The 26,918-nt window shown below is 41.3% G+C and overlaps 1 protein-coding gene and 1 long non-coding RNA gene across 2 annotated transcripts; one reads left to right on the top strand and one right to left on the bottom strand.

The window, feature by feature from the left end:
• Positions 1–616: 616 nt before the first annotated feature.
• LOC116520430 (claudin-4-like) lies at positions 617–13,321 on the bottom strand. The gene is made up of 2 exons (XM_032234622.1): positions 13,118–13,321; positions 617–1,371 (listed from the first exon to the last, which is right to left on the bottom strand). The coding sequence occupies exon 2, from the start codon at positions 1,351–1,353 to the stop codon at positions 709–711; it is 645 nt and encodes a 214-aa protein (XP_032090513.1). The 5' UTR covers positions 1,354–1,371; positions 13,118–13,321; the 3' UTR covers positions 617–708.
• Positions 13,322–14,682: 1,361 nt separating this feature from the next.
• LOC116520537 lies at positions 14,683–26,380 on the top strand. The gene is made up of 2 exons (XR_004256801.1): positions 14,683–15,039; positions 26,181–26,380. It is a non-coding gene; the product is annotated as an uncharacterized LOC116520537 (long non-coding RNA).
• Positions 26,381–26,918: the final 538 nt, after the last annotated feature.

Here is a 26,918-nt window from a genome sequence, read left to right as displayed (position 1 = left end):
AATAAGTCTAAGTGCTATTGCTAGTAGATTCTCAAGTTAGCATCAGAATTACAGACACACACACACAAAAAAGACAAAGGCAAACTGCTATATACAAAAGCATTAATTTTATTCAGGTTATATATATTTTTTTAAAAAAGAGGAAAAAACTGGCTTTTGGTATGAAATACATGCAAGAGCAATTGCAAAAAATTAAAAACAACAGGTTTAAAAGGCCACATCCCATTTCTTCATAAAATACTGTACAACATGTCACAGCTTCAAAAACAGATATATAGAGTAACAAATTTCCGCCCCCACCTGACCCCACATCAGCCTATTGAACAGGATGTGATCTCTGAGCAATTACAGGCTATTTGGGATTGTGTAATTGGGGGAGGGGAGGGCAAGAGCACCCAAAGGCATTTATCACAAACTACTTGAAAATAGGACATTGATTCAATACCTATCTACCTATACTGAATTCTTCAATCACAAATCAAGGATTCTCTTCAAAAGAAGAGCTGAAACACATGGGGATACATCTATTTAGTGGTAACAGTGTGGGAGAGAGAAAAATACTGATGGGCCAGAAATGTTGGGAAATTGTGGAGCAGGATGCTCTGTTTTCCATAGGGATGTTCATTATGCAGTTCTGATGCTCTCAGGGAATCCACCAGTAATGAGCTTTCAGGGTGGCAACAGCATAATCAGAACAATGTGACTCTCTTAAACATAGTTCTTGCTGGGGTAATCGCTGCGGGGTTGAGAGACAGCAGCTGTGTACCGAGCACTGTAGTTGTTGCTCTCTTTCTTGGGGCAGTTGCAGCACAGCAATCCTCCTCCGAGGATCATCAAAGCAGCAGCTGCCCAACCAAGATAGAGGGCCGAGCCCAGCTCTCTCTTCTGAGCCTCCACAATTAATGGACTGTAGAACTCTCGGATTATAGTATTGGCTGACCAACAGACTGGGATGAGGCACAGCAATCCTGATAACACAAAGATGGCCCCGGCGACAATGATGATTCGTGCCTTGGCGTCTTCGTCCTCCACACAGTTGGTGCATTTGGCACCCACGATGCCAACCATCAGGCCGAAGAGGGCCAGAAGCACGCTGATGACCATGAGAGCCCGGGCGGCTTGCATATCCTGAGGCAGGGCCAGCATGGAGTCATAGACTTTGCATTGCATCTGGCCAGTGCTCTGCACCACGCAGTTCATCCACAGCCCCTCCCAAGTGATCTGGGCTGTCACAATATTGGTACCAATGAAAGCCGTCACTTTCCACATAGGCAAGGCACACGTGATGATGGCCCCAATCCAGCCCACTACAGACAGGGCCATGCCCATGATTTGAAAAGCAGCTGACACCATGATTCAAAGTAGGCAGTCCTGGAGAGAAATAACAATGTACCATAAGAATTTTGTGAAATGTTACCCTAGTATAACAGTGCACCAGATCATTACATTTAATATTTGCCAAGGATGCAGCCAGAACTATCCATTGATTTCCCACCACTTTGAAACACAAAACACATAAAGCTCTTAACAGGAGTCCAAAATGATCTTATGCAAACAAAGAAAAAGAAAAAACCAACAACAGGAAAATTCATTCAAATTTATTTTCAGGATGCAACCTACCTTCTCTGCATCTAGTGCAAGGGTTGGGGTCCTTGGTGCTTTCTGAGCTTACTTGTTTTCTTGCAGATGTTTCATTATCCTAACTAGATAACATCGTCAGTGCCAGGGTTGTGAGTTTCAGTTGCCCAGTCAAATCTGTCATTTTGATGTCACTTACTCTCCCACCCCACAAATGTTGCTATTTGCAATCACTGTCTCTTGCAGTTTGTTAACTGTGGTTTAGTTCTGCTGTAGGGACCAAGCCATGCTTCCTTTGGCACCTACAGCCTTCTCTATACAGCATCTGATCTAGTAAAAAATCCTAGATTTGCTGATGGGTGCTAATTTAGCTAGTGATTTAGAGGGGGATTATGCCAAATGATCCTGTAACATTACTGAGGCATAACTCACATTACTATATTTCCCAAGTCAAACATTGGAATAATGCAAGTCGGCATGCACTCCTTTGAGGATCCAGGACAAGACAAGTCCATAACTACTATGAACCAGAAGAGGTAGAACCAAAACTTTGGGTTCAGGAGGACAGTTCCCCTTTCCTGTTGCTAGAGAGAAAAAGGGGATTGGTAAAGCTTTCCTGTCTTTGGCTTCCAGACATATTCGGCACAGTTCTGGAGGGCATCAGATTGGGGAAGCAACCAATGAAACAGTTTGCCTTCGGAAGTTGTGGGAGCTTCATCACTGGGAGGCTTTCAAGAAGAGATTGGACTGCCATTTGTCAGAAATAGTGTAGGGTCTCCTGCTTGGGCGGCGGCGGGGGGGGGGAGTTGGACTAGATCACCTATAAGGTGCCTTCCAATTCTGTTAATCGGTATCTAATTTGTAAATCCAGGTTTTAAAAAAACCTTGCTCTAATCCAATAACGTTTCTCTGTGGCAAATCTTTCAGAAGCTAGAGCAGTGTTTCTCAACCATAACAGCTTTAAGGTAGGTGAACCATCTCCCAGGATATCCAAGGAAGCAGCATACTGGGAGGGAGGGAGGAGGAGTAATTCTTGGAGTTGAAGAAGACCACCTAACTTAAAATTGCTAAGCTTGAAAAACATTGCTCTAGACAAATATTGTAAAACTGAAGACAGTTAATCTAAATTTCAGACAAAAAAAAGGTAATGATGAGGTCATAAGAGCCAACCATCGTGGAAGTTACAGAGCCCATTGTGCCGATATTACAGATTCCCTCTTGCAGAGCCGGTTTTCCCTGGCCAACCTCCCCACTCCCCCCAGTAAGGATTAGCTGTGTGTTTGTTTCCCAAGCACACTAAGAATCTTTTACTCATCCCATTGCTTGCCCATTATAGAGTTTAAATATTAGGGGGAAGGGGAGGGACTCTTTTTAAAAATAGCACTTATTCTCCAATTTCCAGACTGCTGTTTCCTCTCATAGATTAGGATATCTAAAATAAATAAGAAGCTAGAGAGTTCTTTCCTTGCTCTTTGGAGATTAACTCTAGATTCAGTCAGTTCTGGTTAAAAGCTGGCTTAGCTGGTAGGCATTTTGCAAGCCTGGAAAATATAGTTGATAAAACTTTTCTGTGGCAACTGAACCATTAAAGGAATATTTCCTCAGCATTGGTATAAATAGTCCCATGCTGACAATATGCCCTTGAGAGAAGAACCATTGCTTGTTCACAGGGAGGACATTTTATGTGCAAAAGTTCTCATGGTGCAGTTTTGTCCATCTTTGACTTAAGAAAAGATGTTAAGTTAGAGGAGACAAAGTTGGAATATCCAGAAGCTGCGTTCAACCCCCAGATTCTTAAGCGTGGATGTGTTTTTTAATTGTTTCTGGGTGTTTATTTCTGTTTATTGTGTTATTGGGACTTGGAGGCAGTTAAGCCATGTACAGTATGCCACCTGGAGCCACTTGGAATGCAAATTAAATAAATAGTCTTAGCCAGGAAAGGCCACAATAGCATTTGCAAACTGTGGACTGGAAAGTCCCAGTTTCAAGTCCTCCCAGATCAGTATGGGAATTCACTAGGTCACTCAATCACTCAGCCCAACTTACCACACTTGGTGGTGGTTATGGGAAAAAATGGAGGAGGCTACACTATGAATAATGTTGCTTGAGCTCCCAAAGGAAAGGAGAGATATGAGCAGTGATGTGCAAAGAAATGTATAACAATTGGCTCACTGGACTCCCTTGCCACCATTAGGCTGCAAATCAGCAAATAGCCGACTGGCATTCTAGGCATTGTGGCCCAGAATTCCTGCTCTCAAAATTCCCGAAAATTTGAGTCACCTCCTGTGGCCCAGTGCAAGGTGGCTCCAGTGCATAAGTCGATTCAAAAGTAAATCTAACAATGATGGAGATTAATGGCTGAGTCAAGTGGTATTTGAACTTAGTTTTCTCAGTTAAAGGGCAACATTTCAACCATTACCAATTAAAGCTTAGAAATTTCACTGTAAGACTGTAACCTGTAAAACCTGGGGGTTTGATCACATGCCATACAAAGTCATTGTTCTACCATTCTTAGAGCAGATCCTGTGCTCCAATTCAACCATTTGCCTCCTCTTTAATTTGCAAATGAATTTGTAATTGCATCCTAGTCACAAATGCTGCTTTTTAAATTTTCCCACCACCCAGCCAAGCCAAAAATTTAAAATCAGGTTTATAATTCTTCCTTTAGAGATGCAGAATAAATCAGAATCTGTTACTTTGAATGCAATTGCAAATTAAAATATTTTTAAAAGTCAGATCATGAAAGAAATTAGGGTATATGTGAATACAAGGGTTTCCATCACAATATCATTCTCATTTCTCTGAATTTGCATTATGTTCTACAACTGATTATTTTAAAAGCTAATTTTGTCATGTTGCCAAGTATCTGTTAAATTCTTCAAAGTTATGCTCACACTTTCCCCATGAATCATACTGTCTCAGAATCATGTCCAAATTACCAAATAGCTATAAAATATACTTTCAACAGTTTATAATCTCTGTGGTTATGTGACCCATATACTGATTTTCAAAACATCCTGCTTGATTAATTCTTTTGGAAAAGTAAAATATATTTTGCATAAGTCTTATTCATTTTCTTTTGCTAATTTTGATTAAGCTTAGTAGTTATTTTTGCTGTTTTTTGCTAGTCTTTCAATTTTACACACCATCTGATGACTTTTTCTTGGCCAAGAAATGATTTCTAGTGATCTTCCTACAGTAAAGCTCAAAAAGAGTGACTGGTCCAAAGTCACACAATTAGTTTCATTCCTATGGGAGAATTAGAACTCATGTTTTCCTGCTCCTGCATCTTTATTAATTGTAATTATTTAACTATAAGAATTGCAAAATTCTAGACCTTGGTGAATTCTAATTCAGGAAGGATTTTTCCCCTCAATACAGTATTAGGACCTCAAATTATGTAGGTCGTGGGTTTGCTACAAATGGAGATTTGAGATATGATATTTGGATATTTTACTATCATCACTGACCAAGTGGGAAATAGTAATTAACGCTTGCTGCAATTGTTAACAAAAGAAAATGGAGAGATCACTAAGTTGATACACAAATCGTGACTTCTTTGAAGTTTATGATATAAATCACCATGGCAGAGGTCATACGCAATAGCAATAGCACTTAAGACTTATATACTGCTTCATAGTGCTTTACAGCCCTCTCTAAGTGGTTTTACAGAGTCAGCATATTGCCCCCAACAATCTGGTTCCTTATTTTATCAACCTCAGAAGGATGGAAGGCTGAATCAACCTTGAACCTATAACCTTCCTAAATCTGAGAGAGATTGACAGACCAAAGGTCACCCCACTGACTTTGTACTTAAGGCAGAATTGAACTGAATCTCTCCTTTCTACCATAAGGTAAAGGTTCCCCTCACACTTGTGCTAGTCATTTCCAGTTCTAGGGGTGGTGCTCGTCTTTGTTTCAAAGCTGAAGAGCCAGCGCTGTCAGAAGATGTCTCTGAGGTCATGTGGCCTGAATGACTCAGTGCCAAAGGCACAGAGAACACTGTTATCTTCCCACCAAACGTGGTTCCTGTTTTTCTACTTCCATTTTTGCATGCTTTCGAACTGCTAGGTTGGCAGAAGCTGAGACAAGTCACGGGATCTCACTGCATTGAATCCCTAGTGGCACTAGGGATTCAAACCGCTGAACTGCCGACCTTCAATGTCTTAGCCACTGAGCCCCTATTTCCTACAGTGCTTCTTTCTAAATGTTCTACCTGCATGATCAAACGACTTCTTTTCATCCACCACTATTGTGTAAAACAGAACAATACTAGTACATTCATACCACAGACTGGAGTAACTGTGGCTGGAACAGTGACTTGCTTGTCTGTGCGTCCAGGAGCCCTAATCTGAAGCCTTGGATGAGGGGACAGAGGTCGAACTGCTGACAACCAGCAGAAAGCAGAAGTAGCCTGCAATCCTGCATTCTAACCACTGCACCACCACGAATCATAGGAATAGGAAGCAAAAGCTAAACAAACTTGGAGTCATCTATTTAAATGGGCAGGGAAGATAGTCAAGCGGCTGAATCTTTCTTGTTCCTGAAGGAGGAAAAGTTGTTTTTTTTTTTTAAATGATGTTGACATTTGACTCGGGAAAAATCAGCCTAAGCCTGACTCAGCCTAAAGGTGGAGGCGTAAAAAAGTGGTTTGGCTTCAAATACAAGATTTACCTCAAGTCATCACTGGAACAATTGTTCCAAGGACAGCTCAGGCACTTGGTTTTATTCCCCCCCCTTTCTTTATCTCATCTTGAGAAGGAGGTTTTCAACTCTTCCTCCAATTAGTCATGTACCTAGATTATAAATGGCTCTTGTGCAATTAGCTTCTTTCCCTGCTTTTATTGCAACAGGTCAAAGATAGTTGCCTTGTTAGCTGTCTCAGTAGCTGCATCATCCCTTACCCTCAGGGCGGTATGGGAGTCATCTGGAGTTGGCTTGCAACATTAAGCAGAGGAAATAACAGGTATCTGTTAACTGTTGACCTGGCTATTAGACATACTCAGCCAGGGGCTTTTCCCTTTTCTTTTCTTAACAATAGCCAATCCTGCTTAAGTTTGGCCCTTGACTTCCAAACTGGTCCCTCAACCCTAAAACCTCTTTCAACCCAGTGTCCTCATATACATAATTGGCCTGGTTTGGGCTATAAGTACTGTGTGAACTCAACCATTGGCTAAACCTGTTCTGTGAATCCAAACTGGAGTTTATTGAAAAACCAATGTTAAACAAAGCTTAGTCTAATGTATGAACCCAGTCTCATCAATCCCAGGCAAATTGTGCTACTGAAACCAAAACCAAAGAGCAGGGGAAGAGAAAGAATTATCTCACATTTTAATTTTTCATGTAGAATATGCATTTTCAGGGAATAATTCTTCCAGCCAAGCATCTTTCAAGTCATGCTTGCTGTAATTCTTAAGATCAGCTGGCTGATAATATTTGTTGCTGAACATTTCAAGATGACACTAAGTGAAGGAAAACCTAATTCAGGCTGAGCTGTTCTCAAAACCCTTTTGTTCTGCCTCTCCATATTGGCTGTTGCTGAGTTTTGTTTTGCTTTTGACACCAGTATCAAGTTGTCACAGTTGAGGGATGTGGAGAAAAAGAAGAGATCCTGCGAGCCAAAGGCCCTTCCCTATGTTACTGTGCAAGAAAGACTCGCCCAAAATTTTATAAAAACAATACACCAAGACAAATAATATTGGATGAAAGCCATGCTTTGGATGAACTTTCTAGGATTAAGGGTGGATTAACAAGAAAATTCTTCCTAGTAATCTATGCAAATGACACTCCTAGAAAAGTATAGTCCAGGTATCTAAAATGAATGGTACCAGGAAGGGTCCATTGGAGTCTTTTATTTGACTTTAAAGCTGCCATTTTGTATCTGGTTCAGTATATTCTTCATATGCTTAAAATAATAAAATTGCAGAGGTTAATGTCCAGAAGTTCCATATCCCCCTCCAAGCAAATAAGATAAAGGTAAAAGTTCCCCTTGCACATATGTGCTAGTCATTCCTGACTCTAGGGGGCAGTGCTCATTTCCTTTCAAAGCCGAAGAGCCGGTGCTTTCCAAAGACATCTCATGTGGCTGGCATGACTAAATGCTGAAGGCACAGAGAACACTGTTACCTTCCCACCAAAGATGGTCCCTATTTTTCTACTTGCATTTTTACATGCTTCCGAACTGCTAGGTTGGCAGAACCTGAGACAAGTAGTGGGACCTCACTCCGTTACGCAGCGGTAGGGATTCGAACCGCCAAACTGTCCATCTTTCTGATTGACAAGCTCAGTGTCCCTCACCACTGAGCCACCATGTCCCTAAGCAAGTAAACCCTGGGCTTAAAACATTTTCCAAATATAAAATATAAGAACAACTACAAAAGATAGTTCTCATATTTCATTTGGCAGTAAAAATTAATTTCAGGTGATATGGAGAGAACAGGGGGAGGGGGGGAATTTAGGCTGTAAAACAAAAATAACTCCACTTTTAAAATGTCCACCTTTGATTTTTTTTTACAAAACTGACCACTCAAAAAAATCCCCCATCTCCTGTAGGATGAGGACAAATGTACATATTTAAACAAGCCTTTGGATAAGTTATCCTTGAACCCTGAAATGTTAAAACTAACAAATGTCTACAAATATTCTCTCTTATTAGCAACAAATGTCTACAATGTCAATTTCATCCCCTTATATGGCAGGCTATTTGCAATGTCTAATTGAAACAAAAACACTTTTGTTTTGTTTTGTTTGAGTGATTGTCCTAATTGTTTTCTTTGTTCCAAGACTTTCAACTCACAGGCAGGACAAACAGCATCCCAAGATCAGGTTGCCCCAAATCAATGGGCGGAATAACTTTTTTTAAAAAAAGAATGACCCTCAGTTTTAATTACTGAGACACTGAGATTGGAAATGGATGCTGAGGGACTCTGTGAAGTGAATCATTTCCACTGCTGTCTTTCATCATTTTTGGAGCCTTTGACAAAGATTTGCAATTAGGCTACTTTATCAATGAAAATCGCTGGTGCACATAAAAACAGGGTGGGTTGTTTTTTTTTGGGGGGGGGGATGAAGTATAGGAAAAGAACACAAATGAATTGTCTTATTGAAGGCTCACACTGAAACTTTTGGTCCTTGGGTAAAAAGACCAACCACTTCGCTGTTTTGTTTCAGTGATACTGCTATCTACTAGACCAGCATTTCTCAATCTTGGGGGCTTAAAGATATATGGACTTCAACTCCAAAATTCATGGGTGGCTGGGAATTTCTGAAAGTTGAAGTCCACACAACATCAAGCCACCAAGTTGAGAAACATTGTACTAGACAGTATCTTGCGCCTCATCAGAGGTGGTGGTGGTGACCTTTTCCTCCAATTTCTGCATACTCTGGTCTGATTGCAACATTATCTAAAGTGTTTATAGACCTCCGTGTACATAAACCGTCCTTAAAATCTGTAAAATAATCTAAGCCGGAGAAGAGTTTCTTACCCAGTTTTCTTCCAGGAATTTTTTCTGTTTACTCAACAGCCCCATCCGAGTCCTAAGCAGAGCTAATACTGCTGCTTAACATCCAAGAACAGCTGAAGTTCACTATGAGCTTTATCTGTTCAGGCTGTTTATATACTGAAGTGGTTCTTCCTAGTGATTATATATTTATGTATTTATGCGCAGGTTGTCCTTGAACTTACAACTATTAAAAGTTATGTCAATACTGAGAACTTGCTTACAACTGGTCCTCATGCTTATGACCATCCCTTGTACCCATAATCATGCCATTGCTATTTGTGACTTACCTGGGGGCTTCTGACACATAATTGGGGAATGCCAGATTTGCTTAATGACTGCAAAAAAAGGTAGCAAAATGGGCTGTAACTCGCTTAACAAATGCATCACTAACAATGGAAGTTCTGGTTCCAACTGTGGTTATAAGTAGAGGACTACATCTATTTGTGGGATCTTGGTTGTCTCTATATAAGTGATCTTTTTGATTGTTTTATACGCTGTGTGTTTATGTGTGTTTCTTGTTTCTGAATTGTTTGGCTGACTATAAAGCACTCTTATCTATAGTGCTCACTCAAAAGCATTTTGCGTACATATAATTTATCTCCCACAGGTATAACAATGCAATTATATTGTTACATTCTCCATCCCTCCACACCCAGGTCACTTATAGTTGTTCTCAAGAAATAACTTCAATAAAGTTGCTTCTTGGTAAACTAAACTCCTTAATTCTAATCCTCGCTGTCCAAATAGATGTATTTGGACAGAAAAGATAGATATGTATTTACAGTCTTCCCACTTTCCCCTCTCCCTAGGCTGAAATACACCAGTCTTCCTCCAGGTAGGTTGCAATTTCTTCCAATCGTTGTGGGAGGAGAGCCATGTTAGACCATGGTACCACAAAGTCAGGAATCTGGAAGCACCTTTTTTTTTTACTAACACACTTGGTTAAAAAGCACAAGCTTTCATGAAGCCCATGATGTTTCTTCCAGAGATTTTTTTCCATGAGGGAAAATGAGAGAAGCATAAAGAGCTTCTCTCATTTTACAGAGCTCAAAATAGTTCCCTGTTTTTAATCTGAAAAGAGATTGAATGCTGTCTACCCAGAAGATGACAGCTTCCCCACTGGATATGTTCCCACAATATGCTTATACCCACAGTTAACTGAATGGCTATTTATGCAATTAATCTCATTTCTGGATTCATGAACTGTACCATGAACTAATCACATGGGTTTCAATTTGGACAACATAATATTTTACAAACTGGTTGGCTAACTTGTACCTCAATGTGTCGTGTCAACATGACCACTGCTTTTGCCACAATATTCTATTTATACCTGACTTTGTCTTTGGGAGCTCAGTGAGGTATACACAGGTATTTTTCTCTCTTAACAATAACTCTGTGTGGTAAATTGGTAAGCCAGAGTTAGCTATACTGGTTATTCAGTGCTTAATATTTAAATGGAGATTTGAACCATGCCTCTTAATCACTGTTTCATATTGTCTCTCAAGTTCAGGAGAGTTCAATTTAATAGTCAATGCAAAATTCAGTTAAGACTACAAGATTGTATCATTTTACATCATGGGGGCAGGATCAGTTCCACGTCATCTCTTTTTGTTTGTACGTAAAATGGCACCCCATTCTACTTATCCAATCTACGAACAAGGTCAATTGTTAAAAAAATTCAAAAGACAAAATTCAGAAGTAGAATAGGATGCTATTCCTTGGTTAAAGCTCATTCAACAGATTAAATCATCTCACTTAGTCTTAACTAGAACAGCCAGTAATATCTTTGTAACCGTTGCTTGTAACAAAGAGGGATGGTCACCATCCTTTGTTCAAGAAGGAAGCCCGGTTCAGTTAAGAGGGGCTCTATTATTTCTGATGGGAAATATCACTGCTATACAGGGGCACTGGGCCAACTCTTCCATTTAGCTTAGGGTTCAGAGGCAGGATGGCTATTCAGATAGGCATGTCATTGCTTAAAGCTACAAGTGTATAAGAATTCACCTGTTGCAATACTTCTGTATAACACTTAATATAAGAGTTTATGCCTAGCTCTTTTTTTAATCCCAGCTAACACCATTTCTAGGAAGCAGAGAAACTGCAAAACAGAAAAAGAGTTTTATTAATCTATATGAAACCTTAATATATTGTACTAGTCCATGTATGATATGATATACACTAAATAAATAACTGCAAAACAGAACTTGGGATTTCTTCTTTAGGGCTCTGAAATATTTCAGAGGAATCAAAGTATTTGTTCCCTGGAGGTTTCTTCCCCAACTTGTCTCAGAAAGATATTCACTTTCCGAAACCATCTCTACAGTCCACTTCAAACAGGCACAGGGAGCTCAATTTCAAGATGCACATCGCCAGAATTCAGTTTACTCAATTAAAGCCATTTTTTAAAAAAATAAAAAATAACCTGACATAGTTTTTCTCAACAGGTTGTGCAAATACATGCAAAGTTCCCTGAAAAATGGGCTCCAGCATAAGTCTGGAAGATCAGAAGATTAAATCTCTGGTCCCTGTGACCCACCCAAATTGGATCTTGCATCATTATTCGGGGGATTGGCCCTGGCCTTTGTTTTTCCTGATTTATTCAGAATAAGTTATTTATTTGCGAGTGGCTGGCTGTGTCTGTGTGGTGGAGGCAACTAAAGAAATACTTAAGATTTCATCCTTAGCTTTAGGCATCCTTTTCTTAGGGCGGGAAGAAAATAATTATTTACAGAGAGTTAAGGGAACCTCCGTCACCCCAATCTCACTAGTTCACCTGCCCAACTTCCAAGGAAAAAGCGACACACGGTCACCGAGTGGCTACGCTCCAGAGAACAAAGGTTCCCCCCCCCAGTGGTTTCGGGCGGGGCTCAGGTGGGGGGGACGCCAAGAGGGCGGGGACGCCCTGCGGTCTTATTCCTTGCCCTTCAACCGAAACTCGCCCCCCTCCTCCCATCTCGAGGGCGAAAGGTTTTTTTTTTTCCTTCTGCAAAACTAGCGCGCGCCATCAAAACTTCAGGGCGCCACCCAACCCTCACCCCGATCAAGAAAGAGAAGGGCGGCTGTCTCGTCCATGGGGGAAAGAGAAGACCGCAGTGAGCCAGGTTTTTATGCAATTGCCCACCGCACGATTCCACCCCCCCGTACACCTGTCGTTTTGTACTCCTAAGGAAAGGAAAGGAAATTCTCCTACTTCTACCTTGCGTTAGTCCCGCTTTATGGCAGGATCTTAAAAGACGAGAGAAAGGAAAGGGAAAATAAACTCGACGGGGGGATGGATATTCAGGATCTTTTGTCCGAAACCCACCAGTTGGGATTAAAATAGTTTTTTGTCCTATAGAAGGAAGATCACTTGAGTTTCAATTCCCGAATCTTGGCGGCTGCATGTTTTTTTTCGGGATACTTTTTTTAAAAATTATCTTGAATATTACTAGCCGCCCAGACTCATGAATTAGAGATGGGAGGAGATATAAATCCAGTAAATATAGGAAGCAAATAAATAAATGAAGATGAACGATGACCGTATTCAATACAGCTGGTTAGAATTTGGGATTAACTCCCACTCCCGCAAAGTACATTTGGGATAAGTAGAAACCAACCCAGATCCATTAGGCACCGGCGCGCCTTGGCGCTCCCTGGCTCTCAAAACAGCAGGTTGTCCTAAACGCCCCGCTAGTAACACGAGGCTCTTCTGAGCTGGAATAGAGAACAGGTGTCGGGTTCGAGTCTCCCTCCTCTCTTTTAAAGCCTCTTAAGATTGGAGGCATAACAAAGGTGTTTTGGCGCCACTTCTACACACAGCAAACACTGCCCCCTGATCCAAAAGTTTTCAAGACTGATGAAACTCAGTTTTCATATCGCTAGATGATCGCCACCGCTGCAATATACAAATGCGAGCATTTAAATATATATACAGTGCGTATATATATCTATATACTCGCTCTCTCTGTGTGTATATGTATATATGTGTGTGTGGTATTCCGTTCATACCAGGAAAGCCACATATTCCTTCTCCCTCATCAAGACCCGACTCTTACCTGTTCAGTTAGAGATAAAGTTTCAAGTTCGTTTCCACAGCCGGATACGACGCTGCAAAGGATAAATGCACGCACCTTTCTATATGGGGCCAGCTATATACCCCTCTCGTCCCCCTCATCCCTCCCCAAACCACACCCCTCCCATCCCGTGATGACGTCACCGACAGGTGAAACTGGCGACTTGGGACAGGAAGCGAGACGAGAAACAAGACCCCAAAGAGAACGAGGGAGGCGGGGGTGGGGTGGGGTGGGGATTTCGGCTGTTTGAACGCAACATGCTTGGACTAGTATTGCGGTTCCTCACGTTGATTGGGGTCGAAGAACGAATCCCGGGCTTTAGCGGGGCTGGCCAAAACCTTGCAAGGCGAGATTGAAAGGGAGAAGTGACTAGTCAGAAAGTACGTTTCTAGGAACTAGTTTCGCGTTGAATCAGAACGTCCTCTGTTTTCTTTCAGGAATACAACGAGTATCTTTATTTATAAGCCGAGGTTAAGCAAACCACGGCTGCACGCACTAGGTTAATATGGCCACTTTGAAACCAAGGAGTTCTGATGATCTTCATTTACAAATGGTTTGGGGTGATCCTTTTCCTTTGAGATGACTTCTGCTCTTTGTGCCTGCCTGTCTGTCCACTCACCCACCCACCTTTCCATCCATCCATCCATCCATCCATCCATCCATCCATCCATCCATCCATCCATCCATCCATCCATCTATCTTTCATTCGTCCATAAAATCAGAAGTCTGGCCACACCTTTTTCAACCAGCAAATGTTAATAAAAGGTATAGGTTTTCATGAATGGCAGCTCACAATACCTTATATCTCTTAATGAACTTTATTAGCTGGAAAAGGTGCCATAGGAACTTACTGGTTTTTTATTTTATTTTTTGTGTCACTATAGACTAATGTGGCTCTCCTACTCATTCCATAAATGGTACTCGGGACTTTGTCCTGTTATTTCACTGATTTATTTGCAAAGCTTTCTGTCTTTTCCAGCTACAAAGAGACCTTCTGTCAGAGGACCTTGGATTGAGTTTTGGTAAACTGCCTTCTGTACCTGATGGGAGAAGGACCTCTGCCCCCTCATCCAAGGCTTCAGATTAGGGCTCCTGGACGCACAGACAAGCAAGTCACTGTTCCAGCCACAGTTACTCCAGTCTGTGGTATGAATGTACTAGTATTGTTCTGTTTTACACGATAGTGGTGGATGAAAAGAAGTCGTTTGATCATGCAGGTAGAACATTTAGAAAGAAGTACTGTAGGAAATAGGGGCTCAGTGGCTAAGACATTGAAGGTCAGCAGTTCAGCGGTTTGAATCCCTAGCGCCACTAGGGATTCAATGCAGTGAGATCCCGTGACTTGTCTCAGCTTCTGCCAACCTAGCAGTTCGAAACCATGTAAAAATGGAAGTAGAAAAACAGGAACCACCTTTGGTGGGAAGATAACAGTGTTCTCTGTGCCTTTGGCACTGAGTCATTCAGGCCACATGACCTCAGAGACATCTTCTGACAGCGCTGGCTCTTCAGCTTTGAAACAAAGACGAGCACCACCCCTAGAACTGGAAATGACTAGCACAAGTGTGAGGGGAACCTTTAGCTTAGAAAGGAGAAGATTCAGTTCAATTCTGCCTTAAGTACGAAGTCAGTGGGGTGACCTTTGGTCTGTCAATCTCTCTCAGATTTAGGAAGGAGCCAGCATTTTTTAAAAGCCTTGGGGGGAAAAAAACTGCAGCAACTTGTCCAGGCAGTTGCCCGGACTCAAAAACAAACTTGAAACCTCCACCACCTCCCTCCCAAAAATGTCCCTATATTACTGCTATTGCCAGATTTCAGGTTAACTGATGGCACAGAAAAGATTTGGAATCCAACAGTCCTGCTTTCTGTCCTCTTCATGTGCTCAGAGGAACTGTTATTCAGACATGGTAAGATAAACTCTATGGATTTGTATTTCAAATTAACTCTCTAAAGTAACAATGTTTGAGGGTGAAAGTTTGCTCTCTGAGCTTGTTGGTTGGTTTCCAAACATTTCTTTACCAGGCCAGGTAACATCTTCAACAGAGTTTAGGGCAGGGGTCGGCAACCTTAAACACTCAAAGAGTCCAAAGGTCCTAACCGGAAGCCCCCACTCCTGGTTCAATTCTGGAGCTGGCTGGAAGTCTGGTTCCCCTACCATAGAGTCTCCTCCTAGCAGGGCACCCTTTTTCCTCTACCTATCTCAACCAAAAGCCCTATCAATTGTGAAGCCGACTGGCATCAGGGAGCCGCAGCAGAGGGATGAAAGAGCTACATGCGGCTCTAGAGCTGTGGGTTGCTGATCCCTGGTTTAGGGGATTTCAGTGTTCTTCTGTTTATAAAGGCTTCAGGTGTCAAGTGAGGGTCTTGTGATGGATCAGGTTATGTTCGTCAGCATTGCAGTAACAATGTTCTTATGAGACTCATCAGTTCCAGCCTTAGTGTTAGACAAAACAGGGCAGTTTTTTTTTCCTACTGTCAGATACAAGTAGTCCTTAACTTACGACCACAACTGAGTCCAACGTTCCCGTTGTTAAGGGAGACATTTGTTAAGTGAGCTTTGCCCCATTTTATGACTTTTCTTGCCACAGTTGTTAAGTGAATCATTGCAGTTGATAATTTAGTTAGTAACCCAGTTGTTAAATGAACCTGGGTTCTCCATTGACTTTGCTTGTGAGAAGGCCGCAAAAGGTGATCCCATGAACATGGGACTCAGCAATGATGGTAAGTATGAATCAGTTGCCGAGCACCTGAATTTTTCAGTGCCGCTGTGACTCTGAACAGTCACTAAACCAGTGTTTCTCAACCTTGGCGACTTTAAGTCCTGTGGACTTCAATTCCCAGAATTCCCCAGCCAGCTGTGCTGGCTGGGGGATTCTGAGAGTTGAAGTCCACAGGACTTAAAGTCACCAAGGTTGAGAAACACTGCACTAAACGAATTGTTGTAAGTCGAAGTCTACCTGTAACAGGGTCCAGGGATCAGGAATAAGAAATTGGGGAACAAAGCAAGGTAGAATGTCATGTACCTATTAAATTGCCCCCTAAGGTAGCCGCCTGATTTCCCATGGGCATCCTGCTTGTTATGTCCAAGTGAAATTTGACTGTTGGTATCAACCTTTATGCCTGAGCTGGATGGGTGGGTGGTTGCTTTGTTTGTGCTTCAGGCAGCAAAATGTCTTGTGCAGGTCTTGAGTGTGTGTGTGTGTGTGTGTATGTTGAAGTATGAAGGTGTAAGTGAATGTGAGTGTCAGTAACTCCTCCCTCCCATTGGTATGCCATTATCCGTGGGTTTGCACAAAGGAATGCAACCTCTGGAATAAAAGAAGTCTCCTTCCCACTCCTCTTTTATAAAAAATAACCTCTGCAAAACCAGACAAAAAACCCATCTGATGCAACATCCAAGGCCGTCCGGAAGGCTCAGCGGTTACTAGAAAACTAGCGCTTAGAGGTTCGCTACCTCCAAACATGGGATTTTTTTCTTTATGTAGCTGGAAGCAACCCCCCCTCCCCCTTTAAAAAGCATTAAAGCAGGTAAAACCTTCATTTGAGGCTGCAGAGTCTGAAAATAAGAGAGCAGTCCTAAAGATGTGTCCCCACCAGTTTGCTCTTTTGAACTGCAAAGGGACTTCATTCTTCAAGTGTGCTTAGGAACACAAAGAAGAGTTAATTTGGAGACCACTGGAGATCTACATTCCTGAGTTTCTGGGACAACAAGGAAGTGAATAAGGCGGTTGGGGGCTGGGAACCCAAATCCGTTTCTGTGAGGAACAAATAAGGGATCTAAGAGCTATATTGCAGGTTAAAACACTTGGTGACCCAAATGCTTTTGAGCATACGTGACACTCCTTTTTCTTTACCTGGCATTAGGTATCCCTCCTTTGAGATGAGGCAAAGGACTTTAGGGGTACCAATTGGGATTGTGTTTCCTCATTCGACTGAACCACAATGTGGTTGGTTCGGCTTTAGCATGGAATGAATGTGCAAATCCTGCCTTAGTGTTATGATGATTCAACACTGGATCCTTCATTTATTAATTTGGTATTCGTGATAAGCTTAGGTTAGATAAAGGTAGAACTGTGGCTTTGATCAGCATGCAAGCTAGTGTGCCAGTTTCTTGGGGTTAGATATCTGAAGAACAAGAAAGCGTGTATATATGTGCGCACATACATACACAAGAGCATGCATGCACACACAGGAGTTGAATAAACCCCCTGGTGGGTGTGAAACTATCCCCTTTTGGGGCATGACAATGAATGTTGCAAATGTATATAGCTAAGAGATCCGGCCCTTTCATTTCTGGGAGGAGGAGGAGGAGGAGGAGGAGGAGGAGGAGGAGGAGGAGGAGGAGGAGGAGGAGGAACAGAAAAGTGGAAGCTGTTCAGAGAATAAGCTGTGGGATGTCTGGTGGTTTTAACAACAGCATCCTAAAGAAAAAGGGGGATTTCCTAACACCCACAGTATGTTTGGCCAATGGTAAAAACCAACTAAAGTGCTTCACAATAGAGAAACAACTTGCAATTTTTCCATAGTTCACCATCAAGAGTAATGAAAGATGGCACGAGGTTATGCTCTTTTGCAACATTTTGTTAGTCCTAAATCGTTCATTGCCTTAATTCTACACTTCGTTTTTCTCACAAATAGGAGTTTGCTACAAAGTCTTGCTACAAAACAGAAAATAAAACTTGGTCTCGGGGGGGGGGAGGGGGGAGATAAAAGCTAGCCTTAGCTTGTTATAAGAATATCAAATTTTGTTTGTGAAGAAAAGATCATGGAATGTGGCCGTATTAATCGTCATAGCAAAAATAATACCCCTAAGTTTGCATCACAAACAAAGCCATAATGATCCTTCTGGAGGCAATCCGTGAAGGCTGACCAGAGCTGTTGATCATGAAATGCTGACCAAGATCCTTTCTTCACAATAATTTTCTACCCCAGGGTTTTTCAAACTGGTTTTCAGCAGAACTGAAAACAAACTGGATGTGAGAGAAGAAGGGCAAAACAAATCCACCCCCACCCAGAAAAAGTTCATTCAAAGGCAAACAATTTTTTATCCCTAGAGAAGTGGCATTTTTTTTAACCTTGACAACTTGAAGATGGGTGAACTTCAGCTCTCAGAACCCCAACCAGCATGAAAGTGAAAATGACCCCACCTTCAAGTGGCCAAAGGTGAGAAAAACTGCCCTAGAGTTTTGCCTCTTGATCAGGGGATCTGCGGTTAAAAAAAAAACCCACTATAGGTAGTCCTCCACTTACAATCAGTTGTTTAGCAATCGTTAGAAATTACAACAGACCTGAAAAGCTACCTAAAACCCAGTTCTGAAATTCTAATGACACTCTTCCGGACTTCTCCAAAGTCATATGACTGCATTTTGGGTGTTTGGCAACTGGCCGGCATTTACAGCAATTTGCAGTGCCCCATGTCATGTGATCACAATTTATGACGTATTTGCTGGAAACTGGCATTTACATTGTAGCAAAAATTGTCCCATAGCAAACAATGGGTTCACTTAGCGACTGTTGCAAATGATGTAAAATTGGGTTGTATGGTGACCTGCTTTAGGACCTTCATGACTTATGACTGCAATTGACAGGTTCCATTATGGACATAAGTCAAAGACTATCTGTAACAGGTTCAGCAGCCTAAAACCCTGTTCTATGCTCTTATATTTTAACCAGATTTACCTGGTTTATTTACCTTTACCCAGGATTTGCATATCTGTCATTCTTCTCTGTGTGTGTTTTTTTCATCTGGATGAAGTTTTGCTTGCTTGCAAATATCTCAAAATAGTGAATTTTTTTAGGTGCAGATATCCTGAATGCTGTTCTCAGTTTTTACAGTATACAGCCCAAAACATATGGGGCAGATGAACCTAGTACTACTCAGTACATTCTGTGATGAGTGCCATATTATAATGTCATCATTTTGCTTTTAATTGGAATACTAATTAAAAATATTGGCATCATACACTTAAAGACTACTATAATACCGGTATACTAAGTTCTCATTATCATTTAAGTAATGTATTTCCATCCTAATTAAGCACTTACAAGCAAAGAAAATGTAAAGTAATTTGTAAAACTGGTAATCAGAGTTAAATCAATAAACTAATATAAGTGTTATCTAAATTATACAAACACACAACTTAAATACAGTGGTACCTTGGTACTCAACTGCTTTGAAACTCTTTGGTTTTAGTATTCAATGTATTTTGATAAGACAATTTTGTCTCAGCACTCATGGTTTGTTTGCTATGCTAAAACCTGATTTGTGACCCAATACATTATTCCTTAAGGGAAAAATTTGTTTTGCATGCATCGTTATTGGTACTCTTTCTGCCATCAGGAATCAATTTATGATCAGTACCAAAGTTCCACTGTGCAATACACTGGGGTTTTTTTGGGGGGTGGGGGTGATAAGCAATGTTATGCAAAGAGCCAAAGTAGTATGCCTAAGAAATTAGCTGAGCTGCCCGGTGTACATGTGAACCGAGGTGGCGCAGTGGTTAGGGTGCAGTACTGCAGGCCACTTCAGCTGACTGTTATCTGCAGTTCAGCGGTTCTAATCTCACCGGCTCAAGGTTGACTCAGCCTTCCATCCTTCCGAGGTGGGTGAAATGAGGACCCAGACTGTGGGGGCGATATGCTGACTCTGTAAACCGCTTAGAGAGGGCTGGAAACCCTATGAAGTGGTATATAAGTCTAACTGCTATTGCTATTGCTAACACGATCTTCCAGTTTCTGGCGCAGCAAGTTGGTCATATATATCAGCCAGTTGGTCTTCAACATGTATGCATTCCAGAAACCAGAAGACCAGATAGCTGGTTCACATGCGTGTGCCAGAAATCAGAAGAGCACACATGCGCACTGGGCAGCTAATATTCCAATTTCTGGTGCTTCCGCACATGTGAAGACTAGCTGTCCAGCGGGCTGGAACCCGAAAGAGCAACGGGTGACGATTCACGTGCCCAGAGAGATGGCTCTGTGTGCCACTTCTGGCATGTGTGCCATAGGTTTGCCGCCATGAGACTATATTATTCCTTGTGGGGAAAAGTGTTTGGTACTCATCATTTTTGGTACTCATCACAACTCCTGGAACCAATTAACTAATTAACAATGGGTATTGAGGTACCATTGGATTACACTTTTCAAGTTTCTTCAGTTTCCTCTCACATCTTTTCAAACAGTATTCTGTCAAACACCTTTTCAGCCACGCTTAACAACCTTATTCCTTTGTGGATTTTACATTCGTTTTTATTATCTTTCCCTCTGCTTAATCCTTAAGGTAACAAACAAAACAAAAAAGGAACAAAAACAATTCTTTCAATTTTCAGATACCAATGTTTGCATAAGTATTAAGCAAGAGTCACATTTTGAGATGGGCAGTTACTGTATATAAACAAACAAACAAACAAACGACATGCAGCCATTCCATAAGCCAGGGGTGATGCCTAAAAATTAAGTACATTTGTATGATGGGTGCACATATCACAAAGTAATCAAGCCATTTCATGGACTGAAAGGATTTGTCTCCTTTCTGACAAACTGCAATCTATCTGGAATGGTTTGACAGAATTTCCAGAAAGCTTGTTACGTTTATTTCAGGTCCAAAAACAAAATACATTCTCTATTTTTTGTTGTTTCTTTTGAGTGCTTCTTGTATCTTGGAGTCAGATAAATCCCTGCAGTTTTCTTCACAAGATTTCAGAAGTGCTTTGCCATTGTCTCCTTCCCAGGGCTGAGAGAGAATGACTGGCCCAAAATCACCCACCTGGCTTTGTGCCTAAAACAGAACTGGAACTGACAGCCTTCTGGTTTCTGGTCTGATGCCTTAAGCACTACACCAATCAACCTTTCACTTTTTGCATAAAGGTTTCTCTCGCACATAAGGGCTAGTTGTTCCTGGCTCCAGGGGGCGGTGCCCCTCTCCATTTCTAAGCCAGAGTCAGCACTGTCCAAAGATGTTTCTGAGGTTATGTGGCCGGCATGACTAAATGCCGAAGGCGCATGGAATGCTGTTACCTTCCCAACAAAGGTGGTCCTTATTTCTCTACTTGCATTTTTACGTGCTTTTGTACTGCTAGGTTGGCAGAAGCTGGGACAAGTAACGGGAATTCACTCCATTATGCAGCACTAGGGATTCGAACCAGCAAACTGCTGACCTTTCTGATCGACAAGCTCAGCCTCTTAGTCACTGAGCCACTGCATATCTCCACTATATTTCCATATTCATTTTTTCTGTAGATCTGCACTGAATACCATAAAAAAAAAACCATGGTTTTCAGCCAGAACCTCTCATTGCAGGAAAACTAATTATGCTTTTTGATTAATTTTTCACATATGCTCGTGAATCAGCTTGTGCTTAAATCGGGTATTTGAAACAGATCTTTTCCTGAACAGATGCCCTCCAAACAATTATCATCCTTGATCATTTCCTGGATGGCTCAGCTGCATTTTCTCTATTCTTTCACCTCTTTCCTACTGATCCATTCATATCGTGTGACCGAAGTGTTTCTCCCCAGCAATCACCTCATACATTTTTGCCCTCAAGCTCATCCCGCGTTCTTCTGTTATCACCCTTTCCCTAGAGCAGTGATGGTGAACCTTTTCAACACCAAGTGCCCAAACCGGAACAGCATGCATGTGCGTGTGCCTCACTGCCAGAAACCTGAAGGCCAGCTAGCCACCAGATGCATGTCTGGTTTTGGGTTTTTTTGGACCATTTCCAGGCCATTTTTTGGGCTGTTTTTGATGCCCAAACAATGCACTGGAAACGCCCTGTTTTGGGCTGGTTTTGAGGTCTTTTCCCCACCTTTTTCTGGCGCTGCAGCACCCGTGAAGACCAGCTGTGCATGTGCACACCGGAAGCCAGAAGAGCAGCTGGCGATGGCGTACATGCCCACAGAGAGGGATCTGCATGCCACCTCTGGCAATACTAGAGCAGTGACCCCCAACCTTAGTGGCTTAGCAGCCTGGGAGGGAGAGGGGAACTGGGACATGTAAGCAGCAGATGTGCGCGCGCGCACACAGCTCTGTTTGCATGACTGGCGAGTATATGCTGGCCTGCCTCTTCTGTAGTCTGGATCCAAAGAGGCCACGGTCCAGTAGTGGGGCCTGGCCTGGGGAATGAGGACCCCTGCCTAGACCACAATGAAACCACCAGCCACCAATTAATTCCTATTCTCATTAATGTTGAAAACAATCTACACAATTATTTTAGCTCTTTCATTCACAATGAAACACACAGCTTCACTTTCAAGCCTGCCTCCATCGATATTTTTTTTTGTCACAGAAGCAGACCATCTTCATAGATACCAATTACATCCTTCCTCCTCCTCCTCCTCCTCCTCCTCCTCCTCCTCTTCATTGCACAGACACATAGCATAGCTTACATTTTCCTCTCTTTCATTTCACAATGTAATTTGTGTCCTTTACTATAGATAGTCCCTGAACAGTGGTGACTTAGACAGGTACGCCCTGGTATGGGCATACTGGTCCCTGCCGGAAGCACCAGGTACCGTTCAGGTACTGTACTCCAGAGGGCCCAGCCACCCACCTGCGCTCCTTACCAGTATTTGAGGTTTTCAGGGCTTCCGTGCACAGAGCGTACAGCGCCTGCGCAATGCTCCGCCGAGCAAATGGAGCATCACGGAGACGTTGCAGGTGGTAAGTAGCATGCCTGCACTGCACACATTCATGTGGTAGTGGACGCCCAGCCCCGTTGCACCGTACTGGTTGCAACGGGATCCGTAGCCCACCACTGTCCCTGCATTACAAGTTTTCATTTAGTGACACTATTAGGACAGTGACTATTTTTCACAGTTATGACCGTTGCAGCATCCCCATGGTCACATGATCAAAATTCAGATGCTTGGCAACTGACTCCTATTTATGACAGTTGCAGCATCCCAGGGTCACGTGATCCCCTTTTGCTATCTTTTGGCAAACAAAGTCAATGGGGAAACCAGGTTCACTTAACAACTGTGCTACTAACTTATCAACTGCAGTGATTCACTAAACAACCGTGGCAAGAAATGGGGTAAAACTCACTTAACAAATGTCTCACTTAGCAACAGAAATGTTGAACTCAATTGTGGCCATAAGTCAAGGACTACCTGTAACAGAGTCCTATAGACAAGACCACTTGGGAAGAGGAGCAGAGATGAGAAATTTGCTCCTGCTCCAGAGTAAATCTAGCCTTTCGAGAAAGACAAATTTTCAACCAAGAATTGGATAGATCATGCTAGTTGGGTAATTTTGGAAGTTGAGGACTTGTATTTCTTCATCTTGGATATTCCAAGTTAAAGTTTCTCTTATACCTACTCCAGATGGACTTCTAGATATTGTCTCTAGTTCACCTTCATGGATTTGGTTCCTGAAGGGTTGATATCATGGTAAACACTCTGGCTGGTTAAGGTGAACACATTCATTCATTATAAATCGTTATTATGACCTGGTAACACACCTACAATTAAATCAATTGCAACTCACTATAGTGGCTATTACATAATATGCTAAATCAGACTTAAGCAATCGTATAAAATATAGGGTAGTTTCACAAAACATCTTAAGCAATGTTGTCCTTTGTGTACTTAAATATGTGGGATGAAGCCAGTCACCCTAAACCATGTTTAAGAATTAATGAGTTTTATTATAGCGTATGATGTGAACTTGATAAAGAGAGGCAAACATATGCACACAATCCATGTAATTATATACAAATCTTCCACAAAGCTATGGCAGTGGTCTCATAATTGGATGCCCAATTTTTCTATGCAGGCTATTGCCTCTGGTGTTGCTTCATGCGATCTTCTACAGCAGGGGTCTCCAACATTAGCAAATTTAAGACTTGTGGACTTCAAAACTGGCTGAGGAATTCTGGGAATTGAAGTCCACAAGTCTTAAACCTGCCAAGGTTGGAGACTCCTGTTCTAAGAAACCCAGGTTGTGGACAGTCTTGTACAATATATTTCATAGTCAATTGTAAGAACCCTATCCAATTTCATCTTATTCAATACATTAACCCAGCTGTGGTTTTTCTGAATTGAATAAAATTACTGGAAGCAACATGAATGGCCATCTATGAATTGGAGCAAGATGCATAATACAATAACATGGCACATTAATTCTTTTACTAATCTGTTCGGTACAAGATATTTTTACTTCAAATTCCCAGCATCACCCATTAATATGTGTCCTGGGACAAATGGCTGGAGCTGAAATCCAACACAACGGAAGGGCAGTAGGTTGTAGGAAATTGTGCTAAAGGAATTTTGAAATGGTGATCTACCTCCTCTATTCCTGAGTATTTCTGATTGGATTCTCAATATTCAAACTTTGGAGCATAGTCTGTCCCTTCTCTCTGCCCTTCTGGCATTTGTGGATAATCAACTTGCTTATCTTTTGAACGCATGTGCTAAAATAAGCCCCCAAGAAAAAGTCAAGTCACTCCTTTTCTGGTTATCGTGGCCACCCTAAAAAAATTAGAAATAAAGTTTTTATCTCTCTTTCACACTCACTCACTCACTCACTCACTCTCTCTCTCTCTCTCTCTCCCTCTCTATCTATCTATCTATCTATCTATCTATCTATCTATCTATCTATCTATCTATCTATCTATCTATCTATCTCAATGTTGGTATCAATATATATATATATATATATATATATATATATATAGATAGATAGATAGATAGATAGATAGATAGATAGATAGATAGATAGATAGATAGATACTCTGTTTCCCCGAAAATCAGACCTCCCCAGATAATAAGCCCAATCGGGCTTTTGAACGCATGTGCTAAAATAAGCCCTCCCCAAAAATATTACAACACAAGTAGCAGCCATGAGGTGACCACGCTCACTGCCTCCTGCACCTCAAAAGTAATAAGACCTCCCCAAAAGTAAGGCCAAGCGCTTATTTTGGGGGTCAAAAGAAAATAAAACCCAGATAGATAGATAGATAGATAGATAGATAGATAGATAGATAGATAGATAGATAGATAGATAGATAGATGGATGTGGAAATAGGGAGAGGGAGATGATAGAGAGCATGTGTATATGTATGCACACACATGAGAAAAAAAACTTATATACAAGGATCTTTACTCTGCTTTGTTGTTAAGCATAAAATCAAGTATTTCGCACCCATTTGCTTCTTTAGCGTTAGAATTACTTCCTTCTCTGTCATGTTTGGATTGGATCCTGCAAATCACATACCTAATTTTGACAGATGAGAGGAGGGCAATTTGCCATACTTTAATTTTAATAGAAGAGCATAGAGGTAGCCCATGTTTGAACTTTGGAGGCTCCCTGAGCTTGGTTGTTTGCTTGCAGACATTTCATTACCCAATTAGGTAACATCAACACAGTGGATATTTGGTTTGCTCCTTGTTTATGTAAAATAGCTTGCCCACCAATATTGGTATGGATGTCCTTTTCTCCATGGAAGTTCCTTGACTGAGGTATAGTTCTCTGCTTGATTGTTCCTCTGGTATTAATCATTGCTTATCTGGATAGGATGTCTTCTGGTCTGCTTGTTTCTTTCTTAAGCTTTTTATTTTCTCTTTTGAATAGAACATAAATGTTATTTATCTCTGTGCATCTATTGATTTATCTGAACACTAAGCATATTCCTGGAAAATGCAAGAAAGAGAATTTAGAGAAAATTATTACAGAAAATTTTATCACTGTTTTCACAGAGAATCAGAGAGTTTTAAGAACTGGTGGATGTTTCTTTTCTGGAGGTATTGGGGTAGAGGTTGAAGGACTATCTGTCAGGCATACTGTAGTTTCATTTGTTAGATTATATATATTCTAAGATTCCTTTCTAAAACTTAAATTTGGCAACCTGAACAGCTGAAAAGGTGAGCATGACATTTTCCCCTTTCTCTTATCTTTTTGGCCATAGGAAAAAATCTTATTTTCTGTTCTGATAGGGTTCTTTGTTTTACTGTAAATGCTATGTACATTTTTAATTGGATCTAGGTTTCTTTTCACTAATACATTTTTTGTGTTTCTTGTTTAAATTTTATTTTTATTCTTTTTTATTTAGGAACAGATTTTATATTTACTCAGATTCTAATGAGCCCATTTGCCTCCCGTTTCTGACAAAAAGGAGACATCTACACAATAAATTGGCAAACCCATGTAATTGCTCCCGGGATGTTTTTTTTAAAACTTGAAAGGAGAGAAAAATACAACTCGCCTAAATATTTGCCATCTGAGAGGAGTGTGTGAGTCAGTATTTAGAGCTGAGTCAAACCTAAGGATCGAGGAAGAAAATTTGTATAAGGACATGATTGTTCTCAGAGTCATCGGAAGGTTGAGAAAATATGGAAAAAGCTGAGTAACATTTAACATTTAACATGTAATTGAGGCCTTTATTTATTTATCAGCACAAATATAACAAATGTAACAAAAAGGCAACAGTAAAAAATATTGGGTTTCTGTCTGGATGGTCTCTTGTGACGAGCCGAAGGACAGAGAATGGAAGTAGTGATCTTCCTCCCATATTTGGGCATACCGGGGGTTGTAAAATCTAATCTATATATATTGTATTTGTATTTGTAACAAAAAGGCAACAGTAAAAATATTGGGTTTCTGTCTGGATGGTCTCTTGTGACAAGCCGAAGGACAGAGAATGGAAGTAGTGATCTTCCTCCCATATTTGGGCATACTGGGGGTTGTAAAAATCTAAGGGGGGCAAAAATGAGCAAAAAATGGCCCATTTTTCATGAAAACGGGTCCATTAACTGTCAGAAAAATTTCATGCATAGCTTTTAGGAAGCTT

Source organism: Thamnophis elegans, chromosome Z (assembly GCF_009769535.1).
Source record: "Thamnophis elegans isolate rThaEle1 chromosome Z, rThaEle1.pri, whole genome shotgun sequence".
NCBI classification, from domain to species: Eukaryota; Metazoa; Chordata; class Lepidosauria; order Squamata; family Colubridae; genus Thamnophis; species Thamnophis elegans.
This window is presented reverse-complemented; position numbering and strand designations above follow the sequence as displayed.

Bases quoted from the DNA above. Each gene is read 5' to 3' on its own strand.
- LOC116520430 (XM_032234622.1), bottom strand. From the start codon at position 1,353: ATGGTGTCAGCTGCTTTTCAAATCATGGGCATGGCCCTGTCTGTAGTG.